The sequence below is a fragment of the Onychostruthus taczanowskii genome, unplaced genomic scaffold, assembly GCF_017590055.1.
Source record: "Onychostruthus taczanowskii isolate IOZ18803 unplaced genomic scaffold, ASM1759005v1 scaffold153, whole genome shotgun sequence".
Taxonomy (NCBI): domain Eukaryota; kingdom Metazoa; phylum Chordata; class Aves; order Passeriformes; family Passeridae; genus Onychostruthus; species Onychostruthus taczanowskii.
In genome coordinates, this window is record NW_024498719.1 from 171,184 (window position 1) to 189,584 (window position 18,401).

Sequence of the window (18,401 nt, forward strand, 5' to 3'; positions counted from 1 at the left end):
TCAGCCCCTTTAGTCATTGCAAAGCTGCTATAAGGTCTCCCTGGAACTCTTTCATCTTCAAGCTGAACAACTCCAGCTCTCTCAGACTGACTTCATAGAAGAGGTGCTTTGAAAAAAAATTCAAACCAACCCACCTAAATGAAAAGTACCATGTATGAAAAAGGAGCTTGCACCGGAGCTAACAAAAGTGCACAATCTCAAAGAGGTTTGTTCAGAAGTGGGACAAAGCTGTATCTAGTATTTTTAAAATAAGAAATATCTTACTTTTTTCTTATTTTAAGCATAGCATTGAATAAACTAAAACTGTCATAGCAAGTCACAAAACTGAAATGAAAACCTCCTTCATTTTAATGTAATAATTTGATAATTTCTTGGCCCTTGCCCTTTACCTTCTCAATTGTAATATAGTCTTTAATAAATGAAATAAAATTCAAATTTTTCTATAGCAGAACTAGCAGAATCTGGTAGGATATGGTAAAAAGAAATGGGGAAGCAGCAAACAAGAGAACAATAGCAAAAAGCAGGAAACAAAACTTTAAAAAATATGAACCTTTTTCAAGGCTGAATACATTGTTTTCCAATTGTTTTCACTGGCTTTGCTTTACCCCTTGGCCATCACAAACAAGAGCTGATGCCCTTTCCACTGAAATCCAGAAAGATTTACTCTTTGTCTGCATGAGAAGCAGCACTGTGCTGACCAATGCACCAACACAATCAGTAATACAAAGCAAACAGCAGTAAACTGGAGTCAAGGTGGTTTTGATTGAAGGAGTAGATCAATCATTTCAGTACATAAAGAATCTGAAAAGATGGAAAATGTCAAGTATTGTATTAAAAGTACTGTTTACTGAAGCTCTTTGATTAGTCAATATCACAAAATCACTCTGTTAATCAGGACAACTTCCTGCTAGACAAAACATGCTCAAATATGCATGGTCTGAAATTTAACTGGCAGCTGGTTTTGTAAGGACTTAACTGCTAACATGATTTTTTTGTGTTAAAAGAAGAAAAATCTAACAAAGATGCTAAAGTATCAAAACGTACATTATGAAATCAAGGGCCCTGCAGGGCACCTTTTGTTAACAACCTTTTGTTGTGATTTCATTGAAAATTTAGTCTACTCTTTGTTTTAGACCTGCTTTTTTCCACAGTCACAACTGCAGTCAGACAACATGCAATTATCCAAAATAAAAATGTAGCCACAATATTCTCATTATGGTACCCAGCCTAAAAAAGATATGAAGTTGAATGCCTTGATTAAGATAGCTGTCAGCAGATGCCTTGGATTTTACAGCCATACCAATTTTTTCAAAGTACAAAAGCAAGTAAGAAACAAAAGAAAGGCTCCTTACATCTATATTGAGGTTTTATGCATGGACTAAATAAGCTTATACGCATTCATATTTATAACTGTTTTAAGCACATCCTAAAAAGACAGTTTTAACTAAGTTTTCTTTTGTATTGAAAGGGCTTCATTCTGACAGTGGTCATGGGGTGTAAGAATCTGAGTGGGGACAGAATCAGATAGAGGATGAAGTCTGGCAGCACTCAAATAATAACTTCTTGCTCTAACTTTAAGTCTAGTCTTCGCAAAAGACAGAGTACTATAATTCTTTTCATAGGCCTAAATAACTGAATTTGGATACACCAATGAATTTTTTTCTTTCTTTTGCAGCATCTCAAGCTAGAATTTACAACCACATTCTGGTCATATGCAGCACTTTGAATCTGAAGTTGTGATTTCACTGGAACCATTATTACTCTGTGGCTGTTAGCCTGTTTGCATCAAAAAACAGGTGGATACGGTGGAGAGTTTCACTAATTGTATTTGAAAAATTGATGCCCAAATCACAGTAGAAGTCACATCATCAAGAACTATCAGGAAGTCAAGAGGAATAGAACATTTTCAATCACACACTCAATGCCATATCCTTCTGAAAACCACAGAAGATTAATAATCTCATCCAGAGTGTCCTCAGGGAGACCGATTTCAGTTCCCACTGTTAAAAAATCCCATTAATATTGGTGAACAGTTTCACTGTGTTAGTGTGTTGCACATGAAATCCACAGGTCTTAAAACCAGAGTTTCTAAGCTGACCTTTGTCACATTCACATTTTCTGAAGAATCCCTTCACCCAGGATCTTTCCCCTGGGAAGCTGAGAAGCCTCAGAGAAAAAGGGAAACAATATTATCTCATTTACTTCTCCTGTGTTTTGCTCCATTGGAATGTGTTTGCAGATTGCTTACCCACAGGTGATTGTTTTATTATCTTTGTGATGTGAGTTCTTTTGTCTCATTGGGCAATCAGTGCCAAGCTGTGTCAGAACTCTGGAAAGAGTCATGAGTTTTCATTATTATCTTTTTAGCATTCTGTAAGTATCCTTTCTGTATTCTTTAGCATAGTATAGTATTCTTTAATATAGTATAATATCATAAAACAATAAATTAGCCTTCTGAGAACATGGAGTCAGATTCATCATTCCTCCCTGCCACCGGAATCCCTGCAAATGCAATAGACCTTCACTGGGCACAAATCAATTTCAGAATTGCTTCTTCAGATGGATCTGAAAGCCAAACAACATTTAACATGATAATGTGTAAATACTCAGTATTTACAGAAAACACAGGAATACTGATTTTTCTTCATTAAGGGAAGACTGCTGCCTGACAGTTTCAGTGGCCTACTATGATGGCATTACAGCATTGACAGATAAGGAAAGAGCAACTGGCATCATCCACCTGGAATTGTGCAAAGCATTTAACATTGTACTGCATGACTGGCTTCCTTCAAACTGGAGAGACATGGATTTGATGGAGGGACCACAGGGTGGATAAGGAATTGGCTGGATGGCACTCAAAGAGTTGTGATCAGTCACTTGTGACAGGTCCCAGGGGCTGGAACTGGGGTGGGCACAGTGTCACATCTGTGTCAGTGACATGGACAGCAGCATCAAGCGCACCTCAGCAAGGCTGCCAACACCAAACTGTGTGGTAGAATCCACATGCTGGAAGGAAGGGATCACACCCAGGATCACACTTCACAGGTTTGAGGAGTGGGTCTGTGCAAACTCATGAAGTTCCACAAGGTCAAGTGCAATGTCCTGCACCTGTGTCAGCTTAATCCCAAGCACAAGTGCAGGATGCGCAGACAATGTACTGGATTAACTTCTCCCCTTAGCAGAGGAGCACTGGGAAGAAAGACTTGTAGATGTTGGTGCACAAGAAGCTTAATGTGACCTGGCAATGGGCACTTGCAGCCCAGAAAGCCCAATGTGCCCTGAGCTTCAGCAAAAGCAGCATGGGCAGCAGGGTGAGGGAGGGGATTCTGCCCCTCTACTCCACTCTCGTGACCCCACTTGAAATGCTGCATCCAACTCTGGGACCCCCAAAAGAAGGACATGGACACGTTGGGGAGAGTCCAAAGGAGGAACAAGAAGGTGATCAGAGGCTGGAGCCCCTCTCCTATGCAGACATGCTGAGAGAGGTTGAGTTGTTCAAAACAGTGAAGAGAAGGCTAAAGGGAGATTTATTGCAGCCTTTCAGAATCTAAAGGGGGCTACAAGAGAGGTGGAGAGGAACTTTGCCCAAGGGCATGTAGTGATAGGACAAGGAGGAATGGCTTTAAACATAAAGAGGGCAGGTTTAGATTACATATAGGGAAGATTACATGCAGGGAAGGTGTAAGAGGGGTGAGGCAATGGAAAAGGTTGTCCAGAGCAGTTGTGGATTCCCCACCTCTAGAATTGTTCAAGGCCAGTTTGAATGGGGCTTTTAGAAACCTGGTGTAGTGAAAAGCATTGGTTGAGAGGCTGGAAAGAGATAATCTTTAAATTCCCTTCCAACCTATGCTATTCTACAATTCTAGGAGAAAGATGGGTCAGAAGTTAACCTAAGTACATCAGCAAATTCTAAGGTACGAATTTAAATATGCCATTAGAGAGAAATACAATTTTTTAAAAATACTCCAGCATTCCAGGAAGGCAAATAATTTCATTACTTTAATCATCACATTTATTTTAGAAAACTGTATTGATTTTTGGCATCCAGCCATGAAAAGTCTGTGAACTCTGGCTGTGAGCAGAAGCAGCTGAAACACTCACTTTCTGATCTCCATTGAACTTTGTGGGCTCTCAGAGTTCACATCTTGAACAAAACCACTGACTGACGCTGCAGCTTCTGTACGTACCAGGTCTTTGGTGTGATAGGTTCTTTACAGCTTTCCCAAAGAAATGAGTTTCAGTTGAACTCACCATGTTTTGGGCTATGATTTTGCCAGGCTTCTGCACACTGCAGCATGGATGCAAGACTGAATTACTACATTGATATTCTGAAATATTTCCTTCTGTTGAAAGACTAATAGTCCACAATATGCATGCTGATGTAATTGCAATACTTGGAACTTCCATCTTGGAGTGGCTATCTCAATTATCTGACTATATATTTATATTTTTATATTATATTTTTCTTTACATTTTAGCACTTTTTTTCTGCCTATATGATCACATAATGTGTATTATGTGACAGCTACACTCATCCTGATTTTGGGGTGGACTTAGAATGCAGCCTAGGCTAGCTGTAAATGCTGAAGATAGAAAAAAAATTCTAATAACAAACAAAGGAAGAAAGGTAAAGAGCTCAAGCAGAAAGTGGGCAATGATATAACAACAACCACATCACTGATTCTGCTTTTCTGGAAAATTTTCCAGTGCCTGAGTGGGGGAAGAGGTGTCTCCTGCTCAGCAAGAATTCTGCAGAAAATGGAGAAAAGGTGCTAAAAAAGAAGTTGTTCCAACTGTGGTTGAACCAAGAACTGCAACTGCCCATTCAGAGAAAAAAACTTACTGGAGTTTCCCAAGGAAAATTTGTATCAAAGAATTAGAGCTTTTCAGGTTTTGGCAGAATGTGATTTTGTGAAACTACTGTCATTTGGCAGTACTGTTATTACTGAAACATTGGAGACACTGCACTTTAAGAAGTTTTATTAAAGCTATATGTTGGATGAAATATTTTTAGTAATTGTTCATGATATACCTCTTTCTCTGTAATAGAGATGGAATAAAATGTACTTTTAGAAAAAGGTGAACATGAATTGCCATATCCATCCAATTATGAAGGCTATACTTAGGAATATAGCAATTACATAGGAATAAAAACAGGGGTTTTTTTCTAGCAGGCTATAAACTACTGAATTGCAAATATCTATTAAATATAACTCAAAAAACTTAGGATGAAGAACTGGAAAAATATGGTATAAAATACATATGTACTACAGTGGTTCAGAGAATTTAAATCCAAATTAAAAGTAAAATTTATGTCTATGGGCCCAGTCCAAAATCCCATTGCAGCTAATGGATGATGCTTTTCTCTCTTCAGTATAATTATTTTTCAGCCACATTGGTCTGTGAATTTTTTTTTTTTAAACGCCAGGACATGAAATGTTTCCACAGCAACACTTACCAGGGAAATGGTGCAAGTGCAGGGGTGTTAGGATCTCCCTTCCTCCCCTTTGTTGCTATCTCAAGTGTGTGGTTGAGTGTGTGGATGTAGATGGGCACGTGTGGTCTACCTCATGTAAGAGGAAAGCTGCCACACTATACTCAGTCTCCTCCTCTGCCTCCTTCTCTTATTCATGCCATTACAGATGCCATTACAGAAGCCACATACGTTTTTGTTTGATTTGTAGGAATCTCCATTCGAAAAAAAAATAGGATGAGACTGCCTTATGTAACTTGAATGAGCCAAATAAAGAACTCAATCTTCAATATAAAGCTATCTCACAATTTTTGTTTGTTGCTTTGGTTTTAAAGTTGGGGGTTTTATTTGAATCTCAGAGTCCAGAGCTCCCTAAACTTAATTATATCTCTCTCAAATGCTTTGCCTTGAGAAGAAAAGTGAGATGAGGAGTGATTTGTCTCACTATTCTTCCTATCACGACTAGGGTGTGGGAAAATGCATTACACAGCCCTTCCAAATAGAGACTGCCACAAGCAAGCCACAGATTTCTTTCTGGGTAGTTGAGACAGATGGAGACTTCCACCTGCATGCCCTCCCATATGCATACCTTTTCTCTGCTCATACATAAATAATGTCATGCAAAGCATCCACCCCTCATGCAGCGCATTAGCAGTCTGTGCAGAACACGCTCCCTGTGGCCACATGGGAGGCCTGTGGAGTGATTGCAGTCCCTAAGATGCTCCCAGGAAAGCCAGGAAAAGGTTGAGACAGACCACAATGTTAGATCAGCAAATGCAATGTCGAAGGCACCCTCCCCACAGCTGACCTAGGGCCCCAAATCATCCTTACCCTTTCCTTTTGCAAACACTGCGGCATTTGGGGCTATTGCTGGCTGGAGGAAGGGAGGAAGGGAGGAAGGGAAGGGGAAGGGCAGACATGTTCTGCTGAGGACTAAGTGACACCTCCAGCTCACAGCAGTACCTGCTCAGGAGAGCAGGCAGGTGGGAGAACCCCAAATTGCTGACACAATAGTTTTCATGCACCGAGGAGGGCTGGTATCTGAGAACAAGGTCCAAAAATGTATATGACTCATGGGGCTGCCAAGCCTCAACCATTCTGGTGAGTTTTGACCACCTTTACTTTTCCATACTAGAACTGTAAAAGCACTTTGTTATCCAAGTGGAAAAGTTTTCCTCGGGACATGAACCAGAAAATTTTTACAGGACCAAACATAGATATGAATAAAAACTTTCCTGCAAATATTTCTGATAATACAATATTTTTGTATTTTTCCATTTTTTTTCAAATATTCAAAATAATAAATAATAAAAACTAAAAATAGGCAAAAATCTTAAACTCTCATTTACATGAAAGTTCACCACTCTGTATTACGATGAATTATTTTCAACATTTTTTCATGATAACAAATTGTCATTTCATAGCATAGCTTACCAATAATACCCAGAAATTAAATAAATGCTCTCAAAAATCTTTTAGTCATTTCTTGAAAAATTATAATCATACATCTTGATGGCCAGACTAAATGTCACAATCACTATTCATGGACAGTTTTATCCTGATAGAATATATTTAACAATGCCAGACAAGATTAGTAGTCAGATCACTCAATATAAATCATCTATGGAGGACCTTACTGAATTTTTTGTATTGAGACAAAAAGGAAATCATAAGAAACTTATGTATTGTCTTGCTTATCCTAACTGATAGTATTCACTTGGTTTATAGAGTAAGATTTATTGTGAGCAATAATATTGGAAAATATTTGTATGTTCTTTTCTACAATTTATACTATTTACCAGGGAATCTAACTTACCTTTTGGATGATTCCAAGTTTCAATTCAGTAGTCAGTACCTTATCCCAAGATAAATTACTTAAATATGAAAGAATTAATAAACTTAAAAACCTTCAATCAAGGAGAGAATACTGTATGTGTATCTAAATGCACATATATTATAGATACAACTATTTCATTGTTTCTTGCAGTTTTATTTGTGGGAAGGTATCCCAAAACCTTTTACTCAAACCTAATGAAAGGTTTGTTTTGTTTCAGTTAGTACACAGCTTAAATTGTCTGAGCTATAATGTGCAGTTAGTTTTTCTCAATGCAGCCTATTGTGAGAAGAATGAATGTTTTTAGAAGCCGTCTTTTGAACATTCATATATGTGAAAAGAACATATTTTTCCAGTATAAACTTATCATCTTGATTGTGAAAACATAGAATATGGAAACATAATTTATCAAACTAAATGTTCAAATAGGTGCATAATAGAAAGTCTCTTACAGAAACTGCTTTTATTTCTTTGTAGAAGATGTGGCTATCTATCTCATAAAGAAGTTTTCTCTAGTTCCAGGGTACAAAATATTGTCCAGTTAAGAATACTAACCTAAGCTATGTTTGACACAATCCAGTATAAACATATTTACATAAATTAGAACTCTAGCAATTCTGCACAATTATTTTGAACAAAAGCTTCTAAACCTATATTACTAGCTTGATTTGTTAAATTAAAATACTGTGATTCCTAACACGCATTTCTGAGCATGTGTAGCTGTATTTTTTGTTAAAGAAAGCTAGCAGGAGCTTATGGAAATGCATATTAATATAAGAATATTTTGTTTGCAGAGTCAAACAGCAAACATAGAGAATAAAAAATTTACAATTATCTGAATTACTTTATTTCTTTTCCCTGTTGGTATCTATTTTGCATTATTTCAGACAAGAATCCTGTGTCATAGGCCAATTGTCTTTATTGCACCAATAAAGACTGATCATTGTGTACACATACAGTGAATGTCTAGCCAGGGACACCACAGAAATGTATTCCAGCCTGGAACTTACATATTCAAAGGTTCAGCTTGTGTATATTGTTCTGCCACCCTCTCTGCAATGAAGATTCAGCTGCACAATCCACTGTTATCTCTACAATCCCCCATTTTGATAATCTACCTTTGAATGTCAATTTTCTGTTACCTGCTTACGCAGACCTCAGCAGCTCTTTTCCTCTGTTCCCATAAACTGGTTTTCTTTTGACTGTGCTCTGTTTTTTCCCTATGGCTAAAAGTTCACTGTCTTTATGCCTTGCTCATTATAAACCCTCCATACTCTGTTAGGAAAATTTTGAGGGCAATTGATATTGGAGCAGTTTGTCAAAAGAGAGCATTCAGGTTTTGCCTCTGTTGAGCAAACTGTGCACACCGCCCAGAGACGTCCTTACGATTTTATTCCAACTACTGCCCTCAGTTCTGCACAGGGTGTGTGGCAGGTCACAGCAGAAGACACTGTAAGGAGGAGACAGTGACTTGAGGCACAAAGCACGCAGAGGTAACCCAGGCCTTGGTGGCAGAGAGCTGTATGTTAGCACGGCAATGTCTGTACAGCCTGAGCACATACCGGGGCACTGGTGTGGGCAGCACCACCTGCCTGTACTGCCGCGGAGAGCTCGCTCCTGCGCAGATGTGTATGGACACCTTTAGTGGAGCTTGGACTTATTAAATGTTTGGAGGAAAATAAAAAAAATATTGGCAAAACAATCAGTCCTCTCAAATTCTACTTCTGCCCCTGCTTCACCTAATATAAAACATCAAGTGTGGCTCTATATTGTCTTATTTATTTATCTTACCACTAGCTACAGCTGTTGACTTGTCATCAGTCTTGTCCAAGATCTATTTTTACTTTATTCAACAAACCTCTTTTTGCTTCTTTCAAATGCCAGTCCTCTCGTGTCATATATAATTTGTCTCTCCTGAATCAGTCATCAACATATCAAAAAAATCAGCCTATTTCAAGTTATGCTTATAATTTTGCAATACTGATGGTGAAGACAGAGCACTAGAGACAGTGTCTGTAGGGAGACTCATCTGACTGCAGACAATGCAGTTATTTACCTCCTTGTGTGTATCTTTCTTTTGTGACCCACAAACACGTCTGCACATCTTAGTAATTCCATTGCTACCTAGAAGTCCTCTTGACAACACACTTTCTTAAATCTATGCGAAAGTGCATTTGTATTTGCATTGCATCACTTAGCAATATAACAGCATTACACAAAGGTGCCTCAGAATGCTGCAATTAGCCATGAGCAGAGCTGGAAATCACCAAAATGGAGACCTTTTTATGAAAAACAAAAAAAAGAGAAAAAAAAAAGAAAAAAAAAAAGACAACCTCTGACTTCAAAAAGAGTTGAAGGCACTTCAAATACTCCTTCGTGATGGACTACACAAAGGCAAATAGCAACTGATCGTTCTCTAGCTAGATGAGTTGTTTGTGGAAGAATTATAGTGTGAAGAAATTCAGAAGTCAGACAGAATCCTCAGGAGCAACCAACAAGCTGTTGCTGACAATGTTTACAGAGAATGATTTAAAACAGGAGATGATAAAATAAATCAAAACCTTTGTGAATTAGTTGCATTGGAGAGACTGAAAACATTTCCAAATGAGACACAAAACAGACACAAATTAACTATCATAAATAAATGGATGGTGCCTTTACCACCTTTACAATCCATCCATCTTTGATACATTTACAGAAGTTTTCTAATTTTGCAAAGCAAACACAAAAATAGAAAAGACATTAACAAAAAAACAAGTTTAGTTTGTAGCTAAGGTTTTCATTTCATCAACCACTTTAGACTGTGCATCATATATATATACTAGGAATAACAAAAATATACTGCACAGTGTTGCAATAGTACTACTAAACAGGTGTGCTACTAGAAATGTCCTGAATAAATGGATTTTGACCTACCAGTATCTGAGTAGGACACACTGTTGAGGATGCTTCATTTAGGACATTTCAGAAATGAGGCTATACACATCACATTGCTTAAGTAACAATAGAGTAAATTCAAATACCCCAGGTTACCAGGCTTAACATTATAATTCCTTTATTTTTCCTACCTAGTGGGGAAAAAAAAAAATCTACTTTTGCTGATGTCTAACTTGCACTATATAAATAATGGCTGCAGATCATAGACTGTCAGCCAGGCTATTTTATTTCATTGCCTAAAGCTAAAAATAAAAGCATTTATGTCACCCTTCAGGTTTTGAGCATACCCTTTAATATGAAACTCTTGCATGAAAACTCTTTTTTTTTCACTTATCTCTATATTGAACTTTTGGCAGGATTTGTCAGGGTGAATATTACTAGAAATATAGATTTTTAACATTTTAGAGTGGAAAAAAATTGCTTGCAATAATATTTAAATAATTTTAATACTGCTTCATTGGTCTCCCAGTCTGGCATATAAATTTGAAAACTATCATGTCACCTTGCTTTTAATCCTTTTTTCCCATTTTTCCAGTCTTTCTGTGTAATTAAGTTCTTTCTTAAATCTTAACTAATCTCCTTTTCAGTCTTTCAGACAAAGCTATCCTTCAGACATGGGGGAAAAAAATCAATGATGCTTTAGACTGAGCTTTTTGCTCAGATGACATTGTAATCATAGGTGCCACTTGGCACCTATCTGTGAATTTTTTTGATACATCTGCTTTACCTTTTTGCCCATCCCTACACACTGAGACAGAATCTCCCTCTGCACATCCTGCAATGATGACAAGAATCCCCCCACCTCCTCCCATAACTCAAGTATTCAGTCACATCATTTTTTTCACCTGGTTTTCCAAAATCCCTCTTTCATGCATTTTTCAAATTATTAACTTAATCTTTAAATTATGTCACATCACAAATATTTATGATGTATATAAATAATGAATACTACTTCAAACATCAAATAATATAACTCCTCAGCCTTATCAATGTAGCAGAAAATTATTATTTTATTCACAACTTTCACTGCAGATTGCTGAGATGATTTCTAAATGTTAGCACACTTAGTCTTACTAGTTTTCTTAATTGCATTCAGTAAAGAACTTTGTCAAAACCCTTGGGAAAGTCCAAATAAATTATATCAAGCATTTCTCCCTCATCCATTATTTTGAGGACATGTGCATAGAGTTCTAGAGATCAGAGAAGGTTTTCTTTCAGCAAACCTCCAGCTTCCTTTAGCAGAAATTAATCTAGAGCTTTGCTCTTAAATCCAATATTGATATATAATGATATATAATATATAATCATATAATATATTCAATCCATTTTGCTAAAACTGAACTCAGACTTACAGGCCAGTAGGATATTACTAGTTTGCCTGGGAAAAAAAGGCAGAAAAAGCAAAACAATATCCAAATTTTAATATTCAATTTTTTCAATAGGCAATTAAGTGCTAATAAAACTTGCATCAGCTCAACCCTTTCAGTTCCTTATAAGCTTTGTGTGTAACCACTCAGCCATCTGATTCTGCTTTCCTTTCAAATTTCTCTTACTATTTTCTTTATAGCCTCAATAGAATAGCTTGGTTTTACTCCTTTAAAGTGCAAGATACTTAATTGCATTTTCTGTAGGAGACTACATACAAATAAATATCTTTCAACTTCTCCGTAAGAGTTCTTTTGAAATCTGTTCTTTTAAAAACAGCAGGTCTAATGACATTTTCAAAAGCTTTTCCGGTTCTGGTATAATTGCAAAAGTCTTTGCTATTTCTTATATCTTCAGCTATAAGGTTTTCAGACTGCTTCTTAGAATATATGTTCGCCATTTTCAATTTTTCCTGTCATAATTTGTGTTCTGTTTCAATAGCTACATCTGTCTGGAATTTATCTGGAAGAGGCTACATTTGAGGTGAAATAAACTCTTAACCCTCACAACTTTCTGCATTGCTTTTTAATATTGCTCTTAATCATCTGAGATTGACATGACGTTTTAAATCCTATTCATGTGGCAATTCAAAGAATTTCTATAATTAATTTCATGGCCACAAAAGGAAATTCAAATATCTAGTTTATTACAAGGAATTACAGTGGGACACCCAAATATTATCACATATACCAAAATTTCGGCAACTCAATTATAAAGCGTCAAAATGAATAAAAGAAACTTTATAAACCAATTTAAAAATTATATTTATACACCAACTGTTTTGACTAGGAATTCCTCATTCATGTACCATTTTTGCAATTTCTAGTTAGACTAGATTTACCTTTTTTTTTCAACCATATCTCTTTCTGCCACAGACGGTCATAGAAGATATGTTTTCCAACATTCTTCAAAAGGTTTGTGTAAAGTAATTTGATTTTACTATTTTCCTACCAGAATAAAATGATCCTAATGTTTCCTTTCTTCCAGAAAGCTCTGGCAGACTTTCCCCAGTCTGGGTAGGGTTTATCCTGAAGCATCATATCTGTGACCTATAGGGAAAGAAGAAATAGTAGTTACAGTTATAGTGGTGCTACACAAGGCTGTGCAAGCAAGGACTCCAGGAACATTTTTATTTATGTGTGGCACAGCTGCACCAGTTCTGATAATGATAACAGACAGTGGACTAATAGTGTGTACAGTGTTATTTGCAATCAAGATAACGAATATTGGGCTACATATTCTGCCTCTAGAAGTGCATGCAACTCCTTGAGTAGTGATGAAACCTGTAGAGATCCAAAGATAGGAAGGTAAGAGGAACCAATCTAAAAGTTACAGCAACCTACAGGACTCGAGTTACATTCCCCTGTGGCTGTGAAGCTTTCTGGTCCAATCTGGGAGAGGCGAAGCACTTCCCTGAGAATTTCCATTAGCAGAATTTCCACTCTGGACATCAGAACTGCATTTAGGGAGTGGAAGCGTGTGAATTAAGCACTATATAACATTTATAATGTCCTCTCAGTTCCTGCTATCAGTATAAAAAGTACTTGGGACTGGCAACAGAAAAAAAAAAAAACCCTTAAAATTTGAAAAATTTTTAAAAGTATGAAATATTTATTCTCATTTTCATAATTCCTGTCTAAAGAGACCATCTGTTTCTCTGTCCAGAGACTCATATGTATGCAGTACTTCTGGGTGGTACATGAAAGTATTAAAAATGACTTTCAGCTCAGTGAGGGAGGTGAATACCCCTCAGGCACCTGCTTCTTGGAAAGCTGTGTTTTCATATCCATTTACTTCAAATTAACTGTACTAAAAAGCACCAGAAGTTACATCACAATAAACTCATAAATTCTGTTGTGCAAAAGATCCAGAGTGGAAAAGCTATCCATTTGTAAAGATTTAAGAAATAATTGATCAGATAAAGGAAACGGGGGTGACCACCTGTTTCGAAATGCAGGTAAGTAAACAAAATTTTATCTCACTGTTATCAGTACAGAGTGGGAAATTACTATGTGTTTTAATCAAAATTAAAATAAATCTTAAGGTTCCAGAAGGAAATAATTTCAAACTGAAGACAAAACTTCACAGATGCTTTAAAATTCAGTTTATCATCCAGAGTGTAAGCTACCACTTTCAATCAATGGCATTAAGAGTGTTTATCAAAGAGAACATGTGGCTAATGAGTAAATTAAAAATGGATTCAACTTCTAAATTTTGGTTTCAAGTCCATTTGGGGTTAAAAGTGCTCAGTGTATTAGCCTGTGCTGGATCCAAAGGATAATGACTATGTTAAATAAGTAGAAATGGACATTCTAGAATTTTATTATTCCATTAAACTTAACCTTGACAAAGAACAGATAATATCCTAAAATACCACCTTTAGTAACTGTTTAATGTGGGTAAATCTTTTCTCTGATCAGCAAATGATAATACTTTTTTATAAGATCCCCATTATCTAAATAAATATTTCAATAAATATTTAATGCTGAACAAGACTTTCGTAAAGATTTAATTCACTACTTTAGTAACAGGTTTTTTTCCTCTTAGGAAGAATCTACATAGTAATGAATATTTGCAAAGAAGAACAGCTATTTCAAGAGGCTTTATTCAAGTTTCAAAATAGTTTCTCCAGATGCTTTCTGGAAAATTATTATATTTGGGAGAAGGATGCAATTTTCAGCTCTGTGACCAATTACCAACGGAGCATGTTTCATAAGAATGACATTCGAGATGGAAATATTTTCTGAGGAAAATGGCAAGATGAGGCAGGAAATATTCTTTCTGATATCAAATAGCTGGTCTTTCATCCCTCAACTTTGGCATTTATTTAAAGTCATATCACCAGATCAATGTCAGGTCAGTTGCAGCTAAATTGGCAAAAGCAGAGACAGTCATTAAAGGGATGCATTCCATAACGAGAAATCCAATTACTTTTTGCATTAGAGAAATCAAATTCACTTTCTGATTTGGTCAAGGACAATCACTGTAGGAAACAGCTCACAGGAGAAAAGCACTCAACATTGTCATACAGCAGACAAGTTTTAAATATATATCAAATACCCATTGTTTTTAGAAAAGAAAAAATATAAATTTTAATTGAATTTGCAGAACTTTATGTAAAGCAATGTGGTTTTTTTTTTCTTTCTCTATTTTTATTTCACAATGAAATTCCTGGACAGCATACATTTATTTCTGTTTTACTGGACTCTCTTTGAAAGCATGCTGATACATGGGAATAGAAAAGAATGGACACTTCAGTAAATGTCTGAATACCTGCATCTTATATAATCAAAACAAAACAGGGAAAGCCACTTGCAAGGTAATTAAGTAATGTATTTTTTTCTTGAACTAGGAGATGCAATATACTTTAATCAATAATTACACTGCTTGAGTTCAAAAAGGAATGGCCCAACATACAGATAGTGTATACATTTTCATTTTATTTAGTGTCTCATGCGATAAACAGTTATACTGTATTAAATTGTAAAAGCAAAGCTGTATCACACACACTGCCTTTATAAATTACACAAATGCACAAAAATCTCAATTTCTATTAATAATTGCTATGCTTTATATATATTACGGCATCCCAATTTTCATTTTGCCCTAAAAAATATTACTTTATCAACTATTCATATTACTTACTTTGTATTAATTATGAGGCTAACTCATAATGGTTTTAAAAAGATATATTGCTGTCATTAATAGCAAAACATTATGATTCTGATTTTTCTGTTACAGAAAAATAAAATTGTTCCTTTTGATATGGTCCTTTTGATGTTTGATGCAATCATGAAACCACAGAAAGGCTTGAGTTGGAATGGACCTTACGCAGCCTCTATTTCCAGCCCCACCCTGCCATGGGCAGGGACACCTTACACTGGACCAGGTTGTTCAGAGCCCCATCCAACCTGGCCTATGATCAATACTGCTATACAATATATAATACAATAATTTGTAAAATTGCATTGTATCACACAGAAAAAAGAATCTGGGATTCAAAGTCATTCAGAGCAAGTGACTTAGACAAAAAGTGCAGAAAGCAAAATCATAAAAAACTCCAAAAAAATCAAATCCCCGACAAAAGAGTAAGGTGCCTAAGATATCTGAGATGTGCCAGGTGGAGCACAAAGACACCCTAAGGATCATTTATTCCTTCCATGCAGTAACTCTTTGAGCCTATTCTTCAGGATACTCTGCACATACTTTACATCTCTCTGCAGACACTCCTGGCAAGTGATGCTGCGTTGTACCTCGCAAGGTCCTTCCCAGCAGAGACAACCTCTGCACAGGGAGTGTCAGCTAAGGCAAGGTATCTCTCTAAGTTAACAGCAAGTGAAACATCCCTTAGAAGAAAAAAAAAAAAAAAAAAAAAAAAAAAGAGAGAGAAAAAGAGAAAATGGCCTCACACTTTGTCCGTGCCTAAAAAGTATCATCCAAATACTCCACTACCAGGAACTATGCTACCATCCTCAGAGCCCGGAGAGACAACCCACAGAAAACTGATGCAGCACAGGCTGCTGGCCAAGCTGTTTTCATCTGAAAAATTGTATTTTAGAAATATAGAAATATAAAACTATATTAGTTGGTTTGATAGTAACACTTCTTCATATGAGCAGCTGCAGAAACTTTCTTACTAGAGAAATGGACTCTGGGCTTTAGGACATATTCTATGATGCAATATTCATGAAGTAGAGAAAAGTGCTTAACAAGAATTTTCATTGCTTTATTCATACTTGGATAAATCATCAAAACAGGGTAAGAGCAGCCCTCTAGAATTCAACAGTAGGTAGAAGAATCTAAGATCCACAAGAAAAGACTGAAAACACAAACGAAATGGCGAAATATGAAATATTTTTGTGTTCTTTGGACAGTAGGATTTCAGCATAAAATATCAGTAAAGAATCTGTTTGTGTGCAATTACCCAGACAGAAGGGCATGACATCATGATATTATTGTTGGAAAACTGAGTACCCTGGACAACTGCATTTGCCAAAATATACCTATCTACCACTGTCAAATACATGATTCAAGTATTAAAAGTTTTTAAATTTTTTTCAATTTTTATAATCTTACAATTTTAAATATCTTATTTGAAATCATAAACCTCTTTGTAAGTAGCACTATATTAATTTCAGTTGACACTCAGCCTTTGAATAGTACATAACTTGCACATCTCCACTCACCCCAAACTCAAAACAAGAAACATTATTTTCAGTCCTGCTACTGGGGCATTTCATTGATAAGAGTAAATATCATAAATTCTAAAATCTTTTAGAAATTGTAAGGATGCCATAGTGACGGGACAGACCAGAGTGCAGTTTCCCATGGCAAGATTATGAACATTGCATTCCTCATCAAAAGAATCCATCAATAGTTTTGCAAAGACTGAACACTGCCTGTGTGTTTCTGAAAAGTATGTAAGCTTTTTCTTCTAGAAAAAACAGGGGCTAAATCAGGTTAAAGTAATTATGTTTTCTGAAGTCAGAGTGGGAAGTCAATGAGAGCTAATGCACACTGCTGAGGGGATACACTTCCCTTGCTTGCTGTTATGTGCTTTTAGGTAAGAGCTATATATAGGTGTCCCACTAACTGCACATCAATTCTTTATCATATCTCACTCTTTAAGTACTGTGCTACACCACAGTGATCATATACCAAACATTTAGTACTCAGTCATTAAAAGTTTCTATCCATCACTTTTCTCTTCTTTGAGATATGTAAAAACTGTGGAGCTGTTCACTTGATGTATAAAAGTAACCTATAGGGAAAATGTTTTTATGCTTTTTTCATCTGGATTTCTGGGACAAAATTGACTTCTGTGGATGGTGACCAATCTGATACTCCTCTATGATGGCATGACAGGATGGGTCAATGAGGGGACAATAGCTGATGTTGTCTGTCTCAACTCCAGCAAGGCTTTTGACTCTGTTTCCCATAATAACATCATGGATAAGCTCAGAACTGTGGGTCAGATGAATGCACAGTGAGGTGGATCAAGAACTGGCTGAATGGCAGAACTCAGAGGGATGTGGTCAGCCAAGTAAGATCCAGTTGGAAGCCTTTCGTCAGTGGTGTTACCCAGGGATCAATACTGGGACCAGTCTTAACTCTTTTATCAGCAGTGTGGACAAAGGGATCGAATGTACCCTCAGCAAGTTTGCAGATGATGTAAAACTGTGGGAGGTGGCTGATATACCTGAAGGCTCTGCTGCCATTCAGTGGGACCTTGGCAGGCTGGAGAGCTGGGCAGAAAAAAAAACCTAATGAGATTCAGAGATGGCAAATCAGGATCCAACACCAGGGGAGGAATAACCCCAAGTGCCAGCACAGGCTGGGGCTGACGTCCTGGAAGTGGCTCTGTGAGAAGGACTTGGGGAACATGGAGCAGTGTCCTTGTGGCCAAGAGGACCAATGGCTCTCTGGAGTGCATTGGGAGGAGTGTGGCCAGCAGGTTGAGGGAGGTGACCTTGCTCCTCCACTTGGCCCTAGTGAGGCCACATCTGGAGTGCTGTGTCAGTTCTGGGCTCCACAGTTCACAATGGCAAAGACCTACTGGAGAGGGTCCAGGGGAGGCCACAGTGATGATGAGGGGTCTGGAACATCTGATCTTATGAGGAGACACTGTGGGAGCTGGGCCTGTTTGATCTGGGGATCTTATTAATACATATAAATATCTCAAAGGTGGGTGCCAAGAGGATGGTGCCAGACTCTTTTCAGTGGTGCCCAGTG

The 18,401-nt window shown here is 37.0% G+C and overlaps 1 protein-coding gene across 2 annotated transcripts in view; it reads right to left on the reverse strand.

Annotated features, from left to right (window-relative positions):
- Positions 1–18,401, reverse strand: part of TMEM117 (transmembrane protein 117) — a 179,063-nt gene that overhangs the window by 54,259 nt on the left and 106,403 nt on the right. For both annotated transcript variants that reach the window (XM_041399071.1, XM_041399072.1), the window contains exon 5: positions 12,621–12,718. In XM_041399071.1, the coding sequence (XP_041255005.1) occupies positions 12,621–12,718 (98 nt within the window). The remainder of the gene's footprint in view (positions 1–12,620; positions 12,719–18,401) is intronic.